Below are 26,216 nucleotides of genomic sequence, written 5' to 3'. Positions count from 1 at the left end.
CCAAAAAGGCGTTAACCGTTTCAGAATACAATAATTATTTAAGAGTATAGTTTCTTTTGATTTTCGAAACTCGAATTTGATTCTCGTATAATTCGGATTTGTTTCTCGTAAAATAAAGTTCAAATTTCAAGAGTTAACTTACACTTATCATGGAAAGAAACAATATCATACACGTGCATGAGATTCAACTTAGGCGCACCTTGGACTCTTTGGGCTGGTTCTTTCAATACTGCCAAATACATCCATACATCTTGGCCATCCATTTATTATACATAAGTATTATTTGCATTATACTGTACAACATAGTAAAATCCTTCTCAGAAAGGGCTCATAGCATCAACATTTATATACTTTAATTAATCTTTACACTGGTCTTTGTGTTTCGTTATCCGGACAATTTCATTCTTATCCAGGGGTAACGGTCAGCTAAGTTACTGTTCACTAAACCATTAATCCAGGTGTCTAACGAATATAGTGTTCAAAGCATTCACCACTAGGCTAATGTGTGTGTGTATAATTTCGCAGAGGAGTCTTGATTTCGACCTGTTTTAGAGTGAGTGAGTGGGGTTAGTTTTACGCCGCACTCTGCAATATTCAGCTACATGGCGGCGGTCTGTAAATAATCGAATCTGGACCAGACAATCCAGTGATCAACGGCATGAGCATCGACCTGCGCAATTGGGAACCGATAGCATGTGTCAACCAAGTCAGCGAGCCTGACCACCCGATCCCGTTGGTCGCCTCTTACGACAAGCATGAGTTACTGAAGGTTCATCCTAACCCGGACCTTCACGGGTGGAGACAAGCATGGATTACTAAAGACTCATTCTAACCCGGACCTTCACGGGTAGGCCTGTTTTAGACACATCATCAATTGAATATAAAAGTGTCCCAGAGGAGTCTTGAATTGGTTGATTTCGACCTACTTTAGAATGGACACATCATCATCAATTGAAGATGAGAGTCCAAAATGGAATGTTCGAAACCTTAGATACCAAAGGCCACAACTTAGGTTGATATGGGAACAGAGTCTCAAAGCGCATACCAATTATACCCCAAATATTCTAAACGGTTGACGCTGACCAACGCCAGGGGAATGAGAATGAATAAAATAGTGGAACACGAATTCAATTTAGAATACAAGAATTATCTCCCTTCATAAAGTCTGCCTGAGCGCGACAACGTGTTCCCATATCGCTTGCACATCTATCACTCGCGTGGCCCCTTTTGACAAGGCGACCGTACCTTACCGTAACTCCTACACTTTGACAGCCAGTTGTAGCGCTAAGATTGTTTTGCAAAACGGATGTATTCTTCAAAATGTGTCGGATTTCAAAGACTTTACTAAAAAAGTCACAAAAATACCTCGAAAGTAGTCTGCTGACAAAATGAGCGTGAGGCGGGATACAGCTCAGGGTGCCGTTGTACAAGCGATCTTAGCGCTCAGGTTACCGTAACTCCCATTCATTAACGTAGACTTAAGGTAGCCTTAGCACTAAGGTTGTTTTGTACAACGGCACCCTGGACACCAGTAATAAAATCGATCGAATATTTGTAAATTATGCAATACCCCATTTGTGTCTGTCCACACATTACGTAATCTTTCTTTTATTAAACTTCGTGAACAAAGTATGCTTTACAACTGTCATAGGTTGTAATGCTGTTTTGATTATTTATCGGCTACTTGCTCTTTCATATATGGTCCCCATTTGTGAAGCGTGGAATGCTCAAGGGGAGACATTAAACGTTAGACCAACGTATTAAAGATACACACTTCTTGTATGGTCACCACGTTGCGTCGATTAGAGTGTGTGAGTGAGTGAGGTTTAACGCCGCTTTAAGCAATATTCCAGCAATATCACGGCGGGGAACACCAGCAAGGGGCTTCACACAATACACCCATGTGGGGATCGAACCCGGGTCTTCGGCGTGACGAGCGAACGCTTTAACCACTAGGCTACCCCACCGCCCCGCGTCGATTAGAAGCATGAATCGAAAAAAGAATACTTTCATAGAAATACATGTATATTTTATTTCGAATAAAGTATATAAAATAGAAAAACGCTATTCTGAAAATAACAAAAGTATGAAGCTGTGAGAATCTACTGATCAAGGACTACAATGAACTAAAACATTCTTACTGTATACATGCATCATTTTTCTGCAGTCTTCTTCTACACCGCTAGGACCTACATTAAAAGCAGAATACTAGAAACAGTAATTTCATCAACTGAGATTTCTCCGTAATGTAAAGTCTGGTAGGAGTGAGTGTGAATGAGTGAGTGAGTGAGTTTAGTTTTATGCCACCTTTAGCAATAATCCAGCAGTATCACGGCGGGGTATACCAGAAATGGGCTTCAAACAGTAGGAAGACGGCAGTGAATGGCTGTAACATGTGTAATATTAACACCTCAAGGTATTGGTGGCTTACAGTGAAAGCTTCCGTTGCACAGATACCTGTGGCAGTAGATAGGGACAGTGGGAATCTCGTTAATCCATTCATGCGCGTCACTAATTAGATGACAAGGCATTTGGCTACCTTAACAGAGTCATAGTTACTCCTGCCGTTTACCCGCGCTTGATTGAATTTCTTCACTTTGACAATGACGACTGTTATTTAAGACTCAACAAATCCAGAAACATCCCTTTAAGAGATACCTGATGGCACCTCTACATGCATCCAGTGGGACATTTGGCTCACAGTCCTTATCAGTTATGCGTTAAACCCGGAGATTGGGTTTGAAGATTTACGGGAACACTCCGATGAAAGACGCTTCACTGTATCCTGGCCAGTGTTGACTGTTATGCATAGAAGATGAATGTTAATACTAATAACGAAGGTGTCCTTGCTTGGTTAATGGTTGCCTCTTGTCTCCACTTCTTACCCCCAGGGGTTCAGGCTGTCTGTCCTCAAGATCTCCTGAGTCTGGGACGCCGGAGGGGGTAGGCATCGCACCTTATCTGAAAAGAGGAACTCGACCTGTTATCACGTTTCAGTATCAGTGGAGACTAGAAACATTTCATGTTCGATTGAAAGTAATTAATTTGAAATCTTTTTTTAAAGTGTTTGCCTTGAATAGCATTTTAAGATTATTTAGGGAAAATAATTCAGCATTATATTTTGACATTTTAAAACATTATATTTTTTTTTTATGATTAAGCTCACTTCATCAATGACAACAATCCATTTATGTATGTTTCTCCGCTTTGTCATATGCGAAATTGCTGATAATGCGTAAATCAATCATCTTTAACTCAATGTCATCCTAAAAACTCCGTGAAACAAACCATTTTTTCTGACCGTGGTTTACACCACCAGTTTGGTAAAAATAGCACCCCTGTTAAGGAATGCGGCACCCTACCAGTAATGTGATAAGACAGTGATTGTACACTCACAGTTATATTTTGTCTGAGCATTACTACACAGGGACGTGTAACCCCCCGACAAGTAGAGAGACTGAAAAGCGGGGTTCCACCAACTTGGGAGTTCACTCCCCTTCTTGACCATGACCCCGGCGCCGCCCTCGTCACACGAGAAGATGTTGGGCAGAGTGTCCAGACCTGTGATGTTGGTCCTTGGAGAAAATAGTGCCTGGGCCTATAGAGAAAATGTTGACTACGTTATTAATTTCTGTGTAATGAAAGGTTATAAGTATAGATTTTAATGAGAACTTCTTAACTGGTTTAAGATCTACTTATTTTAAAAATAATGTTCTTAAGAACACATTGAATCTTTTACAGTTGTATTATTGTGTTATTACATTTGATTGTTGAAGAGACTATCAAGAAAGCTATTTTATCATATACTGAGTCAAAAAAGAAACTTCACAAAATGTATTTTGAAAAATAATGAATAATTTTTCTCTGATGATACATCTATTTATCCGAAATGGGATCCCTTTCTTTCGACTCTAGAAAAACGTTAGCAAAACCCACTCAAACCCATCCATTCGTCGTGCAAATGACGTTAGTGCCAAATCAGGTTTTGCACGTGCAGTCGATCACGTGATCTTCGCATCGAAGTTTTCTTCATATGCACGTGTTTGCATTGACCTCGAGAATTGAAAAAACACCTTTAAACCACAGTTCTAACGGTACTTGAAATGCCACGATTGTCAAATGTGCAACGTGAACGTGCCGTTGGCATGTTGCAAGCGGGAAGATCAGTTATTGACGTCGCAAGAGCAATGGGATGCAGCCGTCGTACTGTGTATGACTTGCGAGGTCGTCTACAACAAACTGGCACCACTTCTGATCGCTCAAGGTCGGGTCGTCCACGTGTGACGTCACGAGCAGAATACCGTCAAATCGTCCTACGTCACCTACGTGACAGATTTCTGCCGGCTACACGAACCAGGGCTGAGATGTTTAGAGGTCGACTGTCCTCGCAGACCATTCGAAATCGGTTGCGGGCTGCCAATCTCCATTCTCGACGTCCATATCGTGGGCCAATATTGACGCCGTTTCATCAACGTCAACGTCTGCTGTGGGCCCAACGTCACCTCCGATGGACCCAGAGAGACTGGAATCGAGTCGTCTTTAGCGATGAATCCAGGTTTACCCTCAGATTCGCGGACGGCAGGCATAGAGTCTGGAGACGACGTCGTGAACGGTATGCCCAATGTTGTGTACAGGAAGTCGACAGATTCGGGGCGGAAGTTGCATGGTGTGGGTGCTTTCTGTGGGAACAACCGTTCCCGACTTCTGGTCATCCGTGGAAACCTCACAGCTGCTGCTTACCGAGACCAGGTGCTCACCCCTGAACTCGTTCCTTTCATGGCGGCTCATGGCCCAGGTCTACAGTTCCAGCATGATAATGCTCGGCCGCATACCGCGATGTTGACACGAAATTTCCTTCAAAACGCTGGAATCAACGTCATGGACTGGCCATCGAGGTCCCCTGACCGTAATCCAACAGAGCACGTTTGGGATGCACTTGGGAGAAGGCTTCGTGGTCTTAGGAACCAACCTCAGAATTTGCAGGAACTTGGCGCTGCCTTGCAAGAGCAATGGCGCAGAATCCCCAACCACGTGTTCACAAGCATCAGGCAGTCGATGAGGAGACGGTGTTTGGCAGTGGTGAATGCGCGGGGCGGCCATACACGATATTGAACTGAGAAATTTCGCATTTTTATTCTTGTGACTTGACATTCTGTATACCCATGTTTTGGAACGGCGGTGTAGCCTAATGGAACTGATTATGGCACTGTCAGTGTATCGAGTACATCACACAGATCCCAGCAATGAAATAATAACAATTTAACCATCTTACCATCTCTTGTTCTTTTATAGTGCCCTGAAGAAAGAATGTGACGTTTCTTTTTTGACTCAGTATATTTTATACTGATCTACTAGAGAGTGAGTGAATGAGTTTGGTTTTACACCGCTTTTAGCAGTTTTCGATCTACTACAGAAGTTTTGATATTCGACCCCGTCATGTAACCCCTACCGTGTTATTAAGCAGGAGTCCCTTGGCGTCGGGAAGATTGGCCGCGATGATAATGCGGTCGAATTTCTTCTTCAAGCGGTTCAAACACTGGGCGTTTGTGGGGGCACCTGTCAGGTGAGCTGGAAGAGAGATATATAACCTTGACATACTAATACTTATGCTATATGATATTGTTGGATATACGGTTCAGTTTACCTTCTCATGTCTTTGCTTTGTGAGTGAGTGTGTGTGTGTGTGTGTGTGTGTGTGTGTGTGTGTGTGTGTGTGTGTGTGTGTGTGTGTGTGTGTGGTGTTTCAGGGGGTTCGAACCCCCCCTTTGGAAAGTGACTTAAGACCACATTGAAAATTTTTGGGGGGGCGTTGGCAGAGCCAAAGGGGGTTTTAGCCCCCATGAACCCCTCCTTTCAAAATTCCTGGATCCGCCCATGCACATGACCACGTGCGTCCTACGAACCCATTCGTATCCCACCTCTACTATACTACTCTCTCTATACCCGAACACCCCAAAACGTTAATATACAACGAACAACAATAAAGCCTACCAAAAAGACGACATTCTATCTGAATATGTATTATTCATACTTAGAAGTATTAATATTGTTTGCTTTGAGCCTGTATAACAGACGTGACAATATATTCAAGATACTTGAATGAACTCACTAAGAGTAAAGTTGGAGTAGTCGTCAGCCTGTGGGTCGAATCCTTCTGGGTTTTGAGGCGCCACGGTGAAGGTGGAGACGGTGCTGAGGTAGGCAGAGGTAAAGTCAAAGCCGCTCTCTCGGTCAATGGTAATGGCGTATCCAGGACACGCGTCAAACCAGCCGGCCATTAGCCCTGCACGATTTAAAGAATAGAGGAAACGTTATTCATTAAAAAAAGGAAAGAAAACATTTTCGTCATCTAATATTGCTAACGATATTTCACTCGAAGCACATTTCTTAGATTAGAAATGTGATTCTGTTAACTGTCTTCAGATCATGTGAGCTAGAGCTGGAGCCGAGAAAACTTCATATATTATTTCATCAAATAATAATATTCATAGGTAGAATATTTTGTTTTTATTGTCATGCTTAATGTGCTGGGAATAGAATAAGATGACCCGTTTGGATTTTCTCCATGTCCAATCAAACTGGTGCCAACCTCTGCCTGGGTAGTTGATGTTCCTGTTTGTGAAGGTGCACTCCGTGAACTCAGCCAGAACCATGGAACATTTCCTTCCCGCTACAGCACAGACTGGAACAGAGAATCGGGGATTCATGGAATAGACTGACTGAGTTTGGTTTTACGCCGCTTTTAGCAATATTCAAGCAACATCACGGCGAAGGACACCAGAAATTGGCTTCACACAAAGTACCCATGTGGGGATTAGAACTTGCGAGAGGACAGGAAGGTAAGTGGTACACATGTGAGAGGACGGGGCGGTATCTGGTACACATGTGAGAGGACGGGAAGGTATCTGGGGAACATGTGTGAGGGTGGGAAGGTATCTGGGGCACATGTGTGAGGACGGGAAGGTATCTGGGGCACATGTGTGAGGATGGGAAGGTATCTGGGGCACATGTGAGAGGACGGGAAGGTATCTGGGGCACATGTGTGAGGACGGCAAGGTATCTGGGACACATGCGTGAGGACGGGAAGGTATCTGGGGCACATGTGTGAGGACGGGAAGGTATCTGGGGCACATGTGAGAGGACGGGAAGGTATCTGGGGCATATGTGAGAGGACGGGAAGGTATCTGGGACACATGTGAGAGGACGGGAAGGTATCTGGGAACATGTGAGGTGGGAAGGTATCTGGGGACACACATGTGTGGAGGAGGCATGGAAGGTATCAGGGCACATGTGAGAGGACGGGAAGGTATCTGGGGCACATATCTGGGGCACAGTGTGAGGACGGGAAGGTATCTGGGACACATGTGTGAGGACAGGGAAGGTATCACATGTGTGAGGACGGGGAGGTATCTGGGGCACATGTGTGAGGACATGGAAGGTATCTGGGGCACATGTGTGAGGACGGGAAGGTATCTGGGGCACATGTGTGAGGACAGGGAAGGTATCACATGTGTGAGAGGACGGAAGGTATCTGGGGCACATGTGTGAGGACAGGAAGGTATCTGGGGCACATGTGAGAGGACAGGAAGGTATCTGGGGCACATGTGTGGGACGGGGAAGGTATCTGGGGCGGGAAGGCATCATGTGTGAGGACAGGAAGGTATCTGGGGCACACGTGTGAGGAGGACAGGAGGTATCTGGGGCACATGTGACATGTGAGGACAGGAAGGTATCTGGGGCACATGTGTGAGGGCGGGAAGGTATCTGGGGCACATGTGAGAGGGACAGGAAGGTATCTGGGGCACATGTGTGAGGGGCAGGGAAGGTATATCTGGGACACATGTGAGGGGACATGGAAGGTATCTGGGGCACATGTGAGGAGGGCAGGAAGGTATCTAGGACACATGGAGGACAGGAAGGTATCTGGGACACATGTGTGAGGACAGGAAGGGTATCTGGGGCACATGTGTGAGGGGGGCACATGTGAGAGGACAGGGAAGGTATCTGGGACACATGTGTGAGGGACAGGAAGGGAAGGTATCTGGGGCACATGAGTGGGACAGGAAGGTATCTAGGGCACATGTGGACGAGGACAGGAAGGTATCTGGGGACACATGTGAGGACAGGAAGGTATCTGGGGCATGATGTGAGGGACGGGAAGGTATCTGGGGCACATGTGTGAGGGGCGGGAAGGTATCTGGGGCACATGTGTGAGGGACAGGAAGGTATCTGGGGCACATGTGTGAGGACAGGGGAAGGTATCTGGGGCACATGTGTGAGGACGGGAAGGTATCTAGGGCACATGTGAGGGCGGAAGGTATCTGGGGCACATGTGAGGAGGACAGGAAAGGTATCTGGGGCACATGTGTGAGGAGGACAGGAAGGTATCTGGGGGCACACATGTGTGAGGACAGGAAGGTATCTGGGGCACATGTGTGAGGACAGGGAAGGTATCTGGGGCACACATGTGAGGGCAGACGGGAAAGGTATCTGGGGCACATGTGAGGGATCAGGACAGGTATCTGGGGCACATGTGTGAGGGAAGGTATCTGGGACACATGGGGACAGGAAGGTATCTGGGCACATGTGAGAGGACGGGAAGGTATCTGGGGCACATGTGTGAGGACAGGAAGGTATCTGGGACATGTGTGAGGGCAGGGGAAGGTATCTGGGGCACATGTGTGAGGACGGAAGGTATCTGGGGCACATGTGTGAGGGGAGGAAGGTATCTGGGGCACATGTGTGAGGACACGGAAGGAATCTGGGGCACATGTGTGAGGACGGGAGGTATCTGGGGCACATGTGTGAGGACAGGAAGGTATCTGGGGCACATGTGTGAGGACGGATCCAGGGCACATGGAGGACGGAAGGTATCTAGGGATGTGAGGACGGGAAGGTATCTGGGACACATGTGTGAGGACAGGAAGGTATCTGGGGCACATGTGTAGGAGGGACAAGGTATCCAGGGCACATCTGGGGCAGGAAGGTATCTGGGGGCACATGTGAGGACAGGAAGGTATCTGGGGCACATGTGTGAAGGACGGGAAGGTATCTGGGGCACATGTGGGAGGACAGGAAGGTATCTGGGGCACATGTGTGAGGGCGGAAGGGAAGGTATCTGGGGCACATGTGTGAGGGCAGGAAGGTATCTGGGACATGTGAAAGGACAGAAGGTATCTGGGGCACATGTGAGGTGGGAAGGTAGGACACATGGGAAAGGTATCTGGGGCACATGTGTGAGGACAGGAAGGAAGGCATCTGGGGAACATGTGTGAGGACAGGAAGGTATCTGGGGCACATGTGTGAGGGACGGGAAGGTATCTGGGGCACATGTGTGAGGGGGACAGGGGAAGGTATCTGGGGGCATGTGTGGGGCATGGAAAGGTATCTGGGGCACATGTGGAGGACAGGAAGGTATCTGGGGCACATGTGTGAGGGCACAGAAGGTATCTAGGGGAAGGTGTGTGGACATGAGGAGGAAGGTATCTGGGACACATGTGTGAGGACAGGGTATCTGGGGAAGGACATGTGTGAGGACAGGAAGGTATCTGGGGCACATGTGAGAGGACGGAAGGTATCTGGGGCACATGTGAGAGGACGGGAAGGTATCTGGGACACATGTGTGAGGACAGGAAGGTATCTGGGGCACATGTGTGAGGGCGGGAAGGTATCTGGGGCACATGTACGAGGACGGGAAGGTATCTGGGGCACATGTGTGAGGGCGGGAAGGTATCTGGGGCACATGTGTGAGGGGGAAGGAAACTGGGGCACATGTGAGGGACCGGGAAGGTATCTGGGGCACATGTGTGAGGACGGGAAGGTATCTGGGACACATGTGTGAGGACAGGAAGGTATCTGGGGCACATGTGTGAGGGCGGGAAGGTATCTGGGGCACATGTGTGAGGCGGGAAGGTATCTGGGGCACATGTGTCAGGGCGGGAAGGCATCTGCGGCACGTCTGTGAGGGGGGGAAGGTATCTGGGGCACATGTGTGACATGGACGAGGAAGGTATCTGGGGAAGGTGTGTGAGGGGCAGGAATGTATCTGGGGCACATGTGTGAGGGCGGAAGGTATCTGGGGCACATGGAGGGCGAGGACAGGAAGGTATCTGGGGCACATGTGAGGGCATGGAAGGTATCTGGGGCACATGTGTGAGGGCGGGAAAGGAATCTGGGGCACATGTGTGAGGGACGGGAAGGTATCTGGGGCACATGTGAGAGGACGGGAAGGTATCTGGGACACATGTGTGAGGACAGGAAGGTATCTGGGGCACATGTGTGAGGGCGGGAAGGTATCTGGGGCACATGTGTGAGGACAGAAGGCATCTGGGGCACATGTGTCAGGGCGGGAAAGGCATCCATGGCACATGAGGGCGGGAAGGTATCTGGGGCACATGTGTGAGGACAGGAAGGTATCTGGGAACATGTGTGAGGGCAGGAAGGTATCTGGGGCACATGTGAGGGGCAGGAAGGTATCTGGGACACATGTGTGAGGATGGGGAAGGTATCTGGGGCACATGTGTGAGGGCGGGAAGGTATCTGGGACACATGTGGAGGACAAGGTATCTGGGACAGGGACGGAAGGTATCTGGGGGCACATGTGAGAGGACGGAAGGATCTGGGGCACATGTGAGAGGACAGGGAATCTGGGGGTATCTGGGACACATCTGGGACACATGTGAGGACAGGAAGGTATCTGGGGCACATGTGTGAGGGCGGGAAGGTATCTGGGGTACATGTGTACGAGGACAGGAAGGTATCTGGGGCACATGTGAGGGCGGGAAGGTATCTGGGGCACATGTGTGAGGGCGGAAATGGAAAGGAAACTGGGCATCTGGGACGGGAAGGTATCTGGGGCACATGTGAGAGGACGGGAAGGTATCTGGGACACATGTGTGAGGACAGGAAGGTATCTGGGGCACATGTGTGAGGGCGGGAAGGTATCTGGGGCACATGTGTGAGGCGGGAAGGTATCTGGGGCACATGTGTCAGGGCGGGAAGGCATCTGCGGCACGTGTGAGGGCGGGAAGGTATCTGGGGCACATGTACGAGGACAGGAAGGTATCTGGGGCACATGTGTGAGGGCGGAATGTATCTGGGGCAGGACATGTGAGGGCGGAAGGTATCTGGGACACATGTGAGAGGACAGGAAAGGTATCTGGGGCATGTGTGAGGACGGGAAGGTATCTGGGGCACATGTGAGAGGCGGAAGGTATCTGGGGCACATGTGTGGGGCGGAAGGTATCTAGGCACATGTGTGAGGGCGGGAAGGTATCTGGGGACACATTTGAAAGGACAGGAAGGCATCTGGGGCACATGTGTGAGGGTGGGAAGGTATCTGGGGCACATTGTGAGGGCGGAAAGGAAACTGGGGCACATGTGTGAGGACGGGAAGGTATCTGGGGCACATGTGGGAGGGCGGGAAGGTATCTGGGGAACATGTGTGAGGACGGGAAGGTATCTGGGGAACGTGTGAGGACGGAAAGGTAGCTGGGGCACATGTGTGAGGACGGGAAGGTATCTGGGGCACATGTGTGAGGGCGGGAATGTATCTGGGACACATGTGTGAGGACGGGAAGGTATCTGGGGCACATGTGTGAGGGCGGGAATGTATCTGGGACACATGTGAGAGGACAGGAAGGTATCTGGGGCACACATGTGAGAACGGAAATGTAGCTCGTGCACAGGGATATAAAAATAGGCATCTGGGTCAAATAGTTCCAAATCTTAATGAGTCATCCGGGCTTTAATACAGTCCTATTTTCAGATATCAGTGAATCAGCCAACAGACTACACCGTTTGAAATTCAAACTGTTCATAGACATTGACGATGGCGTCTACAATTGTTGTAGGCGCGATGATTTCTCGTACCTGCAGTAACAAGATCAACATCGAACCCGGTCAGCTGCCCCATATCGTCTCTGCAAACAGTACAATAGGGAAAGGTGAATATCACATTAATTTGAAGGGTGTAAGTAAAATACCAAAAAAAGCACCTTTATATCCAAAGGTAAAGACATGATCACAATTTGCTACACAACACCATAAGGGCACCATTTTTTTGTGTTTCACGTAGCCACCAAATTCTCAACATGGGTCGGTCGGTCAGGGGGGAAAAAATCAACAACAAAAATACCAACTTAATAGAGACAAAATTTTCTGAATGTCCTTGATCCTCATTTATTGCAAATCTTATTACAATTTCTCGCGTTCTTTGGACTCGTGGCAGCGACTGATTCAAAGATAAACAGTTTGTATGACGAGGCGGTACATTTTACGTTCGACGCGGCGGTGTGGGCATGAAAAAAACCCGTTTCTGGGGGGATTGTGGGTTGGGGGTGGTCAATAAAATTAGAAGGTTCGGTCGGGCGATGAGAAACACAGTACATAAAATTAAAATGCTGCCCTAAGTACCAAAGGTTGGAAGCCTAGATCTACATTCGACTATCTACTTACAAAAAGTTGTACGGGCGTTTTCGTCCATCCACAGCAAACAACCAGACTTTATTTGGGTCCGCCTGAATGAAACATGCAATATTAGCTAACGACAGCTACACGCCAAAAATAATACTGAGAGTCGGTGAGTTGGTTTCGATGTTATTTTTAGCAACAAAAGCCTTCATACCAAAGATCAAATTGTCCTCTATTAACGGGCCCAATCCCGGGAACCGTTATAGCCCATAATGGGTAATGCATTGTTTACAACAGTGGGATATAATACGTGAGTAGTTTCTCAGGCAGCTGGAACAGTATTCCAGCAATATCACAGGTTCAGGCGAAGTCCGAAATACTGCGCTCTCACACAGGCCCTCGTGTCTTTGCTAAGATTAAAGATTAAAAAAATATATATTTTTGAGAAGACCCCCGACTCGAAATGCTTCACAGTACAATACAACATGTCATAATGTGAAGCATTTCGAGTCGGGGGTCATCTCAAATTTTGTATATATTTTTTCAAAATCTATAATCCTCGGAAAGACACGAGGGCCTGTGCGCTCTCGGTGTAAAAATTCCGGAATAACGAATCATGTAATGATATTGGTACACAATGCAACCTCGATAGTTCAGACCTCGTTACCATGGAAATATACACAGCAAAAATAACTTGGTTTCCGCAATGCGGAAACCTGGTGGAAAGTGGACTGAAACTTAAGTTTCCACCTAGAATCCAGTGAGTTTCCGTTCTTTTACATTGAGTTTCCGCAATAACGGAAAATTACAATTACCCACTTTCTAAGGGTTTCCGCAAGGTTTCCGTTACCCACACTCCAACAGGTTTCCGCAAGGTATCCGTTACCCACACTCCGACAAGTTTCCGTTGAGTTTCATTAACTTTGAATCCATCAGGTTTCCGCAAGGTTTCAGTTATTAATAAGACTCCAACAGGTTTCCGCAGAGTTTCAGTTACCAACAATCCGACATAGTTTCCGCAAACAGTAGAACACGGATATAACGAACTCCAAGGGACAGGGCAAAACATTTGGGCATAACTCAATCAAGTTTAAGAAATCATATATCATTTATAACAAAGTAGTAATTTTTCATCAGTGAAACTTTCATTCACTTATTATCTTGAAATAGCATGTTAGATATGAAATTTATTTCTAAAATCATGCTAATGGTGAAAAATAACATTAACATACAGCTTAACCCAGTAATAAAACATACATGTAGCTGCATCGGACATTTATTTGCACGCCTTGGCATTCAGCCACACACTCTATGTCACAACTATCGCCAAACATCCACTATGATATACATCATTCAATAACACAACATACAGCTTACAATACAAAAATAAAATAAAAATTACATTACGAAATTGAAAATAAATTCAATTATATTGCAAGAGTTGGTCAGTTAGCCCAATAAGGGGCATCCCTGGGCGGAGATCCCTCCGGTTGATTGGATGCCTCATCCTCGTCCTCACGTTGGCCATGACGAGAGCAGTGGAGGTGTAGATTCTTTCCAAGTCCAGTGTCGTCGTGTATGCCCTAAGCTTGCTGGACTCCCAGACAAAGGGGACGGAATGCAACTAATTGACGTCATCTTCGTCACTCACGACTGGTGATGTCATGTCTATGGTGAGTGTTGTCGCTACCTTTTTCTTTCGTCTATCTGGCCAATCGACAGATGCAAGTCTGTTTAGGCGTTGTGCAAGTTTCTGAAAATGGCAGGTAATAACGAATTACTAGGTTATTTTGATAAATTACACAAACATCAATCAACAAGAAACTGACAATGCCAAGGATGATTTAAAATGAGTAATGCAAAAGGAAGTTTGAATAAAAGAGAACCAAATTGAACAATCACACTTTGCACTAGTTTTATGATACTAGTAATAGATTTTCATCAAATTGCTATATTCAATCTCTTACAGTTCGTATTGAGCCCATTTCTGGTGTCCCCCGCCGTGATGTTGCTGGAATATTGCTAAAAGCGGCGTAAAACCAAACTCAGTCAGTCAGTCGTATTGTTGAAGGCACAAGTATATTCACACAGTAGTGACTGTATGTTTACACCATTAAGTCTTTGAGGTGTATTTAGAAGTGAATAATGCAAGACATGAATGTTTACGGATGACAACGTCTTGTGAAAACACAATGTTTCGGAGTGAATGCTTACACCTGAAGAAGGGGTAAGCATTCACTCTGAAACATGTTTTCACATAATAAAGGAGTTGACATCCATAAACCTTGTCTCTACACTATTAATTGGAAATTATTTACTATTTATAATGAAAGTCACTACAGATAGGTCAAAATTACCTTCACATGTTACTGCTGACCATCCTTGATCATTTGTTATACAGTCTCCAGACTCATCATCAGCTTTGCTGAAAAAAATAAACAATAACACGTTACTTTTCTTTTTGCATTTCCCCATTCATTCATTCGAGTTTTAAAACCCCTTAAACCTGCAGCGACATTTATACCAACAAGCAAACTACAGATTTATCACTTTAGGTTATGCAATCAGTAAGTGAACGGCCTGACATAAACATCCTGATGAATGAAGTTTAGTTATCTCATGTGACATAACCTTGGAGTAATTACGGTATTGTAAAATCAAGGGGTCAGTTTGACTGCAATTTCACACAGGTGTGAAGTTAAGATTTATTTGGTCCAATTTGAAATCATGATTAAGTTACCGGTTATTCAAATCCATTTGCAAATGTAACTTTAGTATGGTTCATTTTGTGAAAATGTATCTAGGGAAGCATAATAATAAAATATTCAAAGTGAAATTTTGTCTATGTTTCGTAGTACCATAAAATAAACACATACCTTCAGTAAGAGAGGGTGATCTTTTCCTCCAGTAGTAGTCGTGACACATGTTTCCTCACAACAGCCTAAATGAATAAAACAAATCCATTAATATATAATCTATTTGCTATATTTTTCAAAATTGTAGTATATTTTTAGATAGACTTATTTTACTTCACCAACCTTAGTTCGAGCAAAACAGTTAATACAGTCATGGGACTTAAATATACGTCCTTCGGCAAAATTCTCATAGACTTGCATGCTATTTTAGTGTAGCTGTGTAATTTTCATTAATTCAGTTTTCCATATTTGGTTGTCAAATTTTGCAGGTTGTTAGGAAATCATCTTGGTCACAGATACATAATTTCCACATTGTAGTTACATGAGCAACATATATACAACATTGCGTATTCTTTCCCCATAGACCATGACACGCACTGAATTGAAAATAAAACGGAAATTATGTCTTTGTAGCTGAGATGATTCATGACCCATGTGCAAAATATGAACAATATCAAACGGATATTAAATAAATTCAAGACATATTTCTAGCTGCACCAAATTAACATGTAAGTCGAATAATGCATAGTGACGAATACCTATGGCCAGTGGCTGTAATTCGATAGATTAGCTTGTTTACCAATCCAGATTTCTGTACGTAAAGTAAATAATTCATTAAACGTTATTTGACAACAAAATAAATTGGTCTTACCTGACAGGGTCGTGGTACTGCGAGTTTTTCGCAGCCATTTCCATCTTTCTTTTCCAGGTAGCGAATTCTCTCTTCCAGTGCTTTGAGGGAAACTGAGGCGGCTATGAAAATGGCGTCTCGCAAAGACTCAAGGGAAAAACACTTTGTTGTTGTTTTTTAATCTAAATCTAGCATTACAGTTTGACAATATCTTTCCGCGTTATACAACAAAATAAAGATACACTATACACCTAAAATGTCAGCTGTGTGTTTTTATAATGATTTAGGTAGTCTCGCGTGGACGTGATCCTGTCGCCATTGTTTTATTTGTTTGAAAGGTGGAAATGAGCAGATTGAATGTGAGTACCCAAAGTGACAACAGTGGGCTGTTATGGGCTTAAGGGTCTTTTCATCGGATTATGGGCACTAATTGCTCCTCCTCAGTGTCAAGCATCAACATGTAGGCCTAGAGATAATTAACAGTGAATAAATCTGAAAACATATTCACGTTACTTTAATAGTCCTGGGTGCCGTTCCACTAACCGATCTTATCTAAGATCAATCTAAGCAAGTTACGCCAATTTTACAATCGTCTTAGCTAAAAGTTACACCCGGGCAAGATTACAGAATACCGGATACCTATCCGCCATTTTTATTTTGATTGCGCATTTATTTTTGCGCACTACACCCGTTCCACTAACCGATTTTAGGCCGATTGTAGCCGGTCCCGATCTTACGATCCGATCCAAGCTTAGTTCGAGACTCTTTCGTGCGAGAGATAGAGGAATGCGAGGCACGAGTTATCTCCCTTTGCATAGTCTAGCAAATGATGGAAGTAGTTTACGAACCAACTGAGTGAGTGAGTGAGTTTAAATTTTAAGCCGCACTCAGCAATAGTCCAGCTATACGGCGGCGGTCTGTAAATAATCTAACTAAGATGCATAGCGTTCATTCTACCATGAATCAAGAAAATACTAGATTCTGATTGGTTGTTCAGAAAAATCAGACGGCATCAATTGTGGATTGACGCTCATCTGATTGTAAGGCCGCTTCACCGCGCATTGACAAATCTTATTGTGAGAACTACTTCCGTTTGACCACAATGATGGCGGATCATAACAACAACTCCATGGATTTTGACGCTGACTTTCGAATTTTCCACATAGGCAATTGGAAATTTTTGGATTAAAAAATGCGTTTGATTTCATTGCGCTTCACTGAGCACGTATAGAACACTGCCGCACTACTTCAGCTTGACCACCAACATGACTAATATCAACACAACAGACGTGATGGAAATGCTGATAAAACATTTATTTAAACTCGAAAATACAATTATATGGTATATACCTGGTAAATGGTATATTTAATTCCGTTTAGAATGGGAAATTTGCAAGATAGATCTAACGGTCTGGCGAAACACCACATTTATGCCACTCATAGTCATACTCCATCATATCCCGTTGCATCGTTCACAAAATAATTCTGCTCTCTGCCAGCTTCCCCGCTAGGTTGTCACTGTTATGTTCATCTACTTTGAAAAACGCTTGGACACAGTCCAGTCCCAAACGATGAAAACGCTACGGGTTCGGTTCCAATTGAAATTTAGTCGCCATCAATTCAGTAAAGCATGTCTCTGATTTTCAAACACACTAGGTTTATCTCCTAACTAACATGAGCGTTCATGTTAGTTAACGCTATGTATCTTAGCTATAAATAATCGAGTCTGGACCAGACAATCCAGTGATCAACAGCATGAGCATCGATCTGCGCAGTTGGGAACCGATGACATGTGTCAACCAAGTCAGCGAGCCTGACCACCCGATCCCGTTAGTGGCCTCTTACGACAAGCATGGGTTACTGAAGTTCAATATTCTAACCCGGGCCTTCATTGGTATTTTTCCAACCAAGTGTAAACGTGGAGAAAAAGGCTGGAGCAAAATATTAGGGTAGTGAGCACCTTGGTTTCAGGTGCAAGTGCGTGTGAACGCTGGGTATCAGGCATAATATAATAATAATAAATGCATATTTATAGTGCGCCTATTCCACATCCTGGGGCATGCTCAAAGCGCCATGTACAGATAATTTACACGAGAGCATTTACAGCCGAGATTGTAAGTAATAAACTGAGAACAGGTTTTAAGTCTGGACTTTAAAAATGTCAATTGTGTCAGAGCTTTTGATATGTGCCTGAATAACACGCGGTCTGCCTTTAGAATCCCCCCACCAAATATGCGCAGTGAAATCAAACATATTTGTATCTTTTTGCTTCAGAACATTGTTCACTTCACGGCTGTCCCTATTCTTAACCATGACGTTGCAATATTGTTGTACAATACAAATGTGTTACACCGACTCGCTCGGTTGTGTTCCCATGACGACAGTGGTCAGACTGGCCTGACATTTGTAAGGCTTCAGTGCAGTGTTTGTTTACATCACAGAAATATACAAATTCATTTCAAGGGGGGATTTTAGGGGACGCTCACGGTGAAATGCTCGCTCTTATTTTTCACATAGAATAGGAAAGCCACCATTTTGGTTTCTCTACGATTGATTTTAGCTATCCTAAGTTGGTCATGAGCAACTTAGACTTTGAATCTTAACTTTACGATTGACTTAGGTAAGATTGGTTAGTGGAACGGTATGCCGATCGTAACGTCACGCTAAGATTGGGATTTTATGGGTTTACGATTGGCGTAGGGCTAAGATCGGTTAGTGGAACGGCACCCTGATCGAGCTTCATGAGTCCTACTCATGAGAACTTGTGTTAGTGACAAATAGGTGATTTTTCAAAACCCTGTCAGGAGTAGGCAATATACGAAAATATTTTTGCTGGACGTAAAACTTCATCATGTAAGTAATTTACCCATTGAGCTCCAAACATGCAAGTGTTTTAGACATGCTTATATCATGTTCATTCTTTTCAGTTCTACACCTAGATATACTATTCACATGTATTATAAGTTAAATTATCTAATTTTGCAGTATATATTGCTAGCTTATATGTAATGTCAGCTCAATATATCTGAGTGAGTGAGTTTAGTATTACGCCGCACTCAGCAATAATCCAGCTATATGGCGGTATTTATCCAATTATACCAGTTCATCTGTTTTATCATTTTATAACCATTAAAAAAATTATTACATATACTTTACACTCATAGCTTTGTGTAATAATTTGTGTAATCAATTATTAAACCTCTTAGCCTTACAATGCATTGACACAAGTCACGTATGACATTTCTAAAAGAATCATTGTTTCAATTTACAGATACGTATTGTGGATCTAGGGACTTGTTGGAGATTGACAAGAGGCTTGGCTTGGTAATCATTTATAGTTACACCCTACCATGCTCCTAATTTCATTAAAGGAAATCTTAAAACAATATTTTTTATTCATCAGCATTTAGTCAAAAACAAGTAAACACTAAATAGATACATAGAATAAATTTCTTTATCTTTGTGAAAAATATAATCACTCAAAATGTAACAGTGCGTGGATTCCAGTGTAATTATAAGTTGATATGTTTTTCAGTTCCAAGAAGAAGATCAGTTTTCTGTCCGCACTGCCAGTCGCTTGTTTCAAGGAAACAAGGAATCCGTCTGGAATGGACGGCAGTTTCTCATCAGGTTAGTCGTCAAAGATACTTCACTTCATAGGTTTCACTTAACGACTTCAGTTTGATCTGTCCCTTTGTTATCCATCATATATCAATAATGAATATATTTAATTATTGTATATCAAATATGTAACTGTAACTGAAAGTGAATAAGTTGTGTTACACATTTTACAGTTTTTAAATTAAAGTAAAGGTCACATTAAAAAATAATATTTTTTGTTATTATATTGCTGTGAATGTTTCTTTAGAGGGTTGATAAAACTATAAGAAATACCCACGATTTTTCATTCATGGGAAATGCTAGGTTTTGTATGCTTTTCTCAGTTGAGTTGGTCATTTCAATTTGAAATGAATAAGATCACATATATAATCAGGTGTTACATTCAGTGTTTAAACATGATTCGTATCTATTTAAAATATGTATGTACCGTTTTACCTATTCTTAGATTTCAATTTGCGATTTGGTAGTAGATGTTACCTTGAATATGAGTACAGTAACAGTAATAAATATTACCACAATTTGCTTCAGAATACTGGGTTGGCTACTATTTTCTGGTACCAATCAATCAAATAAGTGACATGTCCAATGGAAGATACAATATACATGTATACTACAGATCTTTCCTTTGTGATTGTGAAAAAAAATCTTTTGGTTACATCTACAAATTAGTCGTTCTAATTTTATAATTTCATTGTGATCAGATATACCACTGTGCATGTTTTGAATATGTATACATGTGTTACTTTGGCTGTTTTGTAGTTTTACTAAGCATTGTATGTATTGTATTTGCAGGATGATGCAGAGTCTGTGTGGGACGATGAGCATGGCAACGATGTTGTGCCAGACATCAACCAGGACTCTTCATATTCACCCACAGATCTTAAGTAGAGCATACACCATCTGTTTGCGGTTGTGGACTGGTTCAAGCCTTGTTGTAATCAACTTGGTTATATTTCCCCTTTCTCTGTGTGGCAAAACAAATGTCTCAACTCAGGCTCTGCTTCATATGTACCAGATCAGAGGATTGCTGTCAGCTCAGTATGAGTGCAATAGAAGCTTCATGATTGTCAGCAAGTTGCCAAGTCTTTACTATGTGAGATTGTTAGTGTGTATATGTTAAGATACATTGAGGCAGCTTCAAATGTACACTTCATGTATATGGGCCCATGAACTTTCATACAATAAACATTTGAATTTGAATTTAAAATCTGTTGAATAAATATCACAGCAAGTATGTTATGCCTGCACTAGTAGACATCATTTCATCATATGCATAAAATGTTGTAGGGTTTTGACATATTTGTATTTGCATATTCATACAGAAGTTGTGTTCTCCAATGCTGAAGATTCCCTCTTGATGTGGCTTCTCTCATACATACATACATACATACATACATACATACATACATACATACATACATACATACATACATACATACATACATACATACATACATACATACATACATACATACATACATACATACATACATACATACATACATACATACATACATACATACATACATACATACATACATACATACATACATACATACATGGTTCTGTTGAAATGTGAGCTATTCAAAATAATGAAACAGATGAATCATATCAGTGACTGTGTTACTGTGTTTGTAGTTTTTCGTGTACAATGTAATAAATGGTACATTCACAAGTTATGCAGAATGGTAGTGAGTTACAAAGTCCCATCGGCAGCCATATCGTGAAAGTCGTAAATCTAAATTTGTAAATGTGTACATGAAATAAAAACAAACTTATATACCTACCTGTCTTATAAGGACAGTAAAATAACTAGTCTATCACAAATGTACACTAAAAACTGGCATGTAACCATAAACACTTTAACGGTACAGTATAAAAATGGGCTATAGATTGCCAACACCTGAAGGTTGATCAACATACTAGGGACTACGGGAACGTACAGTACTTTTGCTTCCTGCATGGACCCTAGCTGGATTCTGTATATAGAAATTATCTTGCAAATGTAACAGTAAGTAAATATTGTCCCCCAATGGAACAGCACAAAGCTAAGTTTGCCATTTCATCTAAGCTGAAACCAACAGAAACCTAGCGGAAACCTACATTACCCAGTATTCAATAGGTTTCCGCAATAGCGGAAACTAAGTCATTTTGCTATGAATGTTTCAGCGAACTGAAACTAAATGGAAACGCATAATGATAGTTTCAGTTGTAGAAACTTGACGGAAACCTAGATTTGTTAGTTTCAGTTTTGTAAACTATGCGGAAACTCGCATTGTCTGTTTCCGGATACTGAAACCTAGCGGAAACCTACATTACCCAGTATCCATTAGGTTTCCGCAAGAACGGAAACTAAGTTATTTTTGCTGTGTTTTTTATCTCCTGATGTCAGTCACTGGATTGTCTGATCCAGTCGCCATCATATATTCTCAGGCGGAATAGTTACCTGCTTGACATCTTGGCGAAATTCTTCCACACGAGCTACGTGGCATCCTGACAGCGAGACGAAGATGGACAATACAAAGATCACTGCTTCCATTCTGACCTGAAATCATACAGTTGTCTATCAAGCATGCACTTCAGACACAGAGCCCCCATACCTTAGGCAAATACAAATCAAGTATATAAACTGAAAACAGAAGTGATTACTAAAATTTGTTACTGCTGTAGACATGTAACAACGAACTAAGCATACCACAGCGCCCAGAACAGAACGATCTATACAAAAATAGCCATCCGTGTGGATCTAGGTTGGAGTTGGTCTTCAGAATCCATGCTCGTTCTAAGAGGCGGCTAACGGGATCGGGTGGTCAGGCTCGCTGACTGGGTTGACACATGTCAACGTATCCCAAATGTGTAGACCGAGGCTCATGTTGTTGATCTCTGGATTGTCTGGTCCAGACTCTAATATTTACAGACCGCCGCCATTTAGCTGGAATATTGCAACAGACAACAAACAAACAAAACAAAATACCAGGCCACACAGTATATTACATTATATATAGTCAGTGACAGTCAGCCCAATGAATGGCTTCAGTTAGGTACTGCTTACCAGCTGTTAACTAATTCCCGAAGAGTTCCTATCGGGATTTAAGAACAACATTTCGTACCTTCGATCTTCACGCCGAAGTCCCGGGTTCGATTCCCAACAGAACTACAACGTGTGAAGCCTATTTCTGGTGTCCCTTGCCGTGATATCGGAATATGGAATGGGGCTAAAGGCGGCGCAATACCACCTGCACTGACGCTGGGATTTCTTCTTGGTTCCCTTCCTAATTGTCGTGGGAACTCATTTATGCATCAGCAACCATCAACCATATTCACAGACATGCAGACTCTCTCCATCATTATGATGATGCTCGTTATGTCCCATACAGTGCTGCTCGTTAACCGTCCTCGTTCCTGCGCATTATCGGCGGAGCGTATTGATCTAAAGCCTCAATACCGAGGTGACACATCGTACATCATGGGCGGATCCAGGAATTTTGAAAGGGGGATGGGTGGGTGGGTGGGGTGGGATGGGTGTGTGTTTGGTTGTGTTTCAGGGGAACCCTGAACCCCTTGGCTCCGCCAACGCAAAAACTTTTTTCAATGTGGTCTTAAATCGAAACACACACACACACCCAACCCCCTGATCCGCCACTGTACATGAACAACACGGTAGATCAGCGGTGCGCGAAATCTGTAACCATCACCTTTCATTAACACATGAGGAGCTGTATACAAGGGTGCATTGTTGTATGTTCATCGGTGTTCCTGTATGATGTGTCGACGATTCACGTTATGTAAGATACCGGCCATCTTGTTTAAACGGGGTGTTCTTTTACATAATTGCTTTTACATAAGTGTTGAGTGGTTGAGAGAGGGGCAGTGTAACGAGTAATACTGAGCCTAAGTTTACTTAGACTGAGCAACCACGTCCCAAAGTTTGGAGTTGTATTTAAATTTGTGTCATTTATTTATACCAGTACTTTCATTTATGATATACATTCAATCTCCGCATAGATACGAACTAGACACACTGCATAATTTTGCTTTCAATAAATATGTAATCTTCTTATTATTTCGTAACATCATACTAATGATACTGATATCAAAATAAATTCAACCTTTGTTATTTTGTTTTGAACATTGTCGGTTGTGCGGAATCAAATTCTCAGAGGGATCAAACATACAATAAGATAAGAAACAACGTGTGATTCAGTAACGCTGCTGATCGCGTTATAAAGGGGAATTGATGGAAGCGCAGCCGACAATCTCCCACAAAATTGCAGAGGTGGTCTGTTTCACAGTCCCTGAACCACATTATTTCCCCTTCTACCCAGCCCTCCCTGCTGTGCTAAAGCCGTAAATGAAGCAAGTCTAGATTTCCATAGGAATCTCTCAACTCACTAGGGCTCCTTTTCACTTTAAATGGGTTTATTTGTTACTATCAATACGATGTATATTCAGGGACTAAGCGTTAGTCTATTGTGAAGGTTGCACTGGCTCGTGCTACACAACGCCGTAATGACCATATACATTATACCTCCGACCGCTATAGCTAGTGACCTACCTGCTGGACTGTGGTGGCCAACGCCGGATCGGTTAATGAGTGGACGTTCTCACCTGGACAGATCGTCTGCTGCTCTCGGTCACGTGGGCATGTTATACAACGGGCGGGATTTTCTATTTGCGTATATCACGTGACTGTCGGGTCTCGTGACTTGCGCCCTGCGTGCCTTTATTTTGGCTTGTTGTATGACATGAATGGTTTCAGTTGCATAAAGGACTCATAAACTACTTTGTGTGTTTAATGAATGAAGTCTTCCACTTGTTTAGTGTAAACATCTAGACATTTCACGACCCTCGAATAACTGCACTGTCAAGATTGTATGAAAAAAGTCCGCCGGAAAAAAAGTCCTCGGTAAAAAAGTACCGGAAAAGATTTCTCCGGAAAAAAGCCCTATTATTATAAAAACTATTTATTCATCAACTTTGATGTCAAATATTTTTGAAAAACATTGATAACTCACACATATGGATTAACAAATAGATAAATTGATCTAGAAAGAACAATCTACTGTGAGAACTGTCATCGCCCAGGAGCTGTATATGTCAAGATGCAGAAACGTCTACACAAGCTATGTCTTGACATGGCAACAGGAAGAAAATCAATCCCCCAGTTCCTACATGGCGTGGCAGAGAACTATCATGGAATAATAATTCATACGAAAAATCAATATTAATTATTACCACTACAAACGATATATTAGGATTCAGATATTAGGAAAATATAAATATAGAATATTAGTTTCATCATGTATCAGTAATAGCTTAGAGAAGACTCCAGTCAAAAGTAATAAAACTCATCTTACAGACATACTATTAAAAAAGGTCTAAGTTACGACTGCACAATTTCACAGATGTTCTAGATAATATTCACAAATATTCTGTAGTAGGAATAAGGCTGAAAACCTCTGTAATGTATACAGGATCTGTCTATTTTACATGTATAAACATACAATACATGAAAGTCAAAAAACGCTTTGAAAAACTATGAAAAACTAAAAAAATACTTTTTATTCTTTTGTCAAAAATTCCCGTTTCAAATAGGACTTTTTCCCGGAGGACTTTATTTCCCAGTACTTTTTTCCGAGGACTTCTTTTCCGCACGCCGCTGGCAAAGACTTGCTACGCGCCTAGTAAGAGGCGGCTAACGGTATCGGGTGGCGTGGTTGACACGTCATCGTATCCCAGTGGTTCATGATGTTAGCCACCGGTCTCTCTGGTCCAGACTCGATTACTGACTGACGGCCATAATCCAGCTGGAACAAACACCCCCACCCCACCCCCAAACCAAACCAAACCAAACCAAACAAACACCGACATCGCCACCGCTGCTGCAACTGTATGCTTGAAATACTCTCTTGTAGCACCGATGTCGAGTGTCTGCCGTGTAGACTTAGTCACAGGGCCTGTCGTTACTTAAATATTTCCAAATCAGTTAATATTACGAATGTCAGAAATGCACCGAGTAAAGGCGTATACAGGAAAGTGCATTTCTGAATTCGTATAAATTGAATAGCTATAATTGAACGGGTAACTACATGTACACAAGGTCCTGCGGTGTGGGTGTCATCCTTTATACGGAAAATATTACTGTTACATTGATATACTGTCGTCACCATACCTCAGACACAATGTGAATGCTCTAAAGCCAGCCTAGGGGAAGTCAAATACTTGTGGGAACTCTGTTGAAGTAAACATTAGGATTGAGTGTCACTGTCATTGAGTTTTATGCCGCCTTTAGCAATATTCCAGCAATATCGCCAGAAATGGGCGTCACAAACTGTACGCATGTACGGAATAGAACCCGGTCTGCGGCGTTACGCTTTAACCAAGGCTAACCCACCGCCCCTAAAAATTAAAAACACGTTATTTTTTTCTCGGTTCAACTTATTTATTTTTATTTTCACATGTTTCATGTTTGCAAATTTACAGTTCGGTTTGTCGTTTACAACAGTATATACACACAATTTGACATACATGAGGTGCATGAAATACAGTGACCTTTACAATTTACAGTCAGTGAGGTAAAGATACATAGATCAACTTATCAATATGGTATGTAATGATGACCAGAATGTACAGAATTT

At 43.0% G+C, this 26,216-nt stretch overlaps 1 protein-coding gene across 2 annotated transcripts; it reads right to left on the bottom strand.

Moving 5' to 3' along the window:
• Nucleotides 1-2,007: 2,007 nt before the first annotated feature.
• LOC124284026 lies at nt 2,008-24,274 on the bottom strand. 2 transcript variants are annotated; one of them, XM_046720066.1, is made up of 9 exons: nt 24,187-24,274; nt 22,025-22,123; nt 12,457-12,518; nt 11,872-11,921; nt 6,590-6,682; nt 6,110-6,283; nt 5,450-5,568; nt 3,397-3,598; nt 2,008-2,961 (listed from the first exon to the last, which is right to left on the bottom strand). In XM_046720066.1, the coding sequence occupies exons 2-9, from the start codon at nt 22,115-22,117 to the stop codon at nt 2,882-2,884; spliced, it is 873 nt and encodes a 290-aa protein (XP_046576022.1). In that variant the 5' UTR covers nt 22,118-22,123; nt 24,187-24,274; the 3' UTR covers nt 2,008-2,881. The 2 variants fall into 2 exon arrangements, with proteins under 2 accessions (XP_046576022.1, XP_046576023.1); XM_046720067.1 differs by having other exon boundaries at nt 24,134-24,259.
• Between the last annotated feature and the right edge of the window lie 1,942 nt (nt 24,275-26,216).

This window comes from Haliotis rubra, unplaced genomic scaffold (genome assembly GCF_003918875.1).
Source record: "Haliotis rubra isolate DU_JTF1 unplaced genomic scaffold, ASM391887v1 Scf328, whole genome shotgun sequence".
NCBI classification, from domain to species: domain Eukaryota; kingdom Metazoa; phylum Mollusca; class Gastropoda; order Lepetellida; family Haliotidae; genus Haliotis; species Haliotis rubra.
Note: the sequence above shows the minus strand (reverse complement) of the source record. Positions and strands in the feature narration are given on the sequence as shown.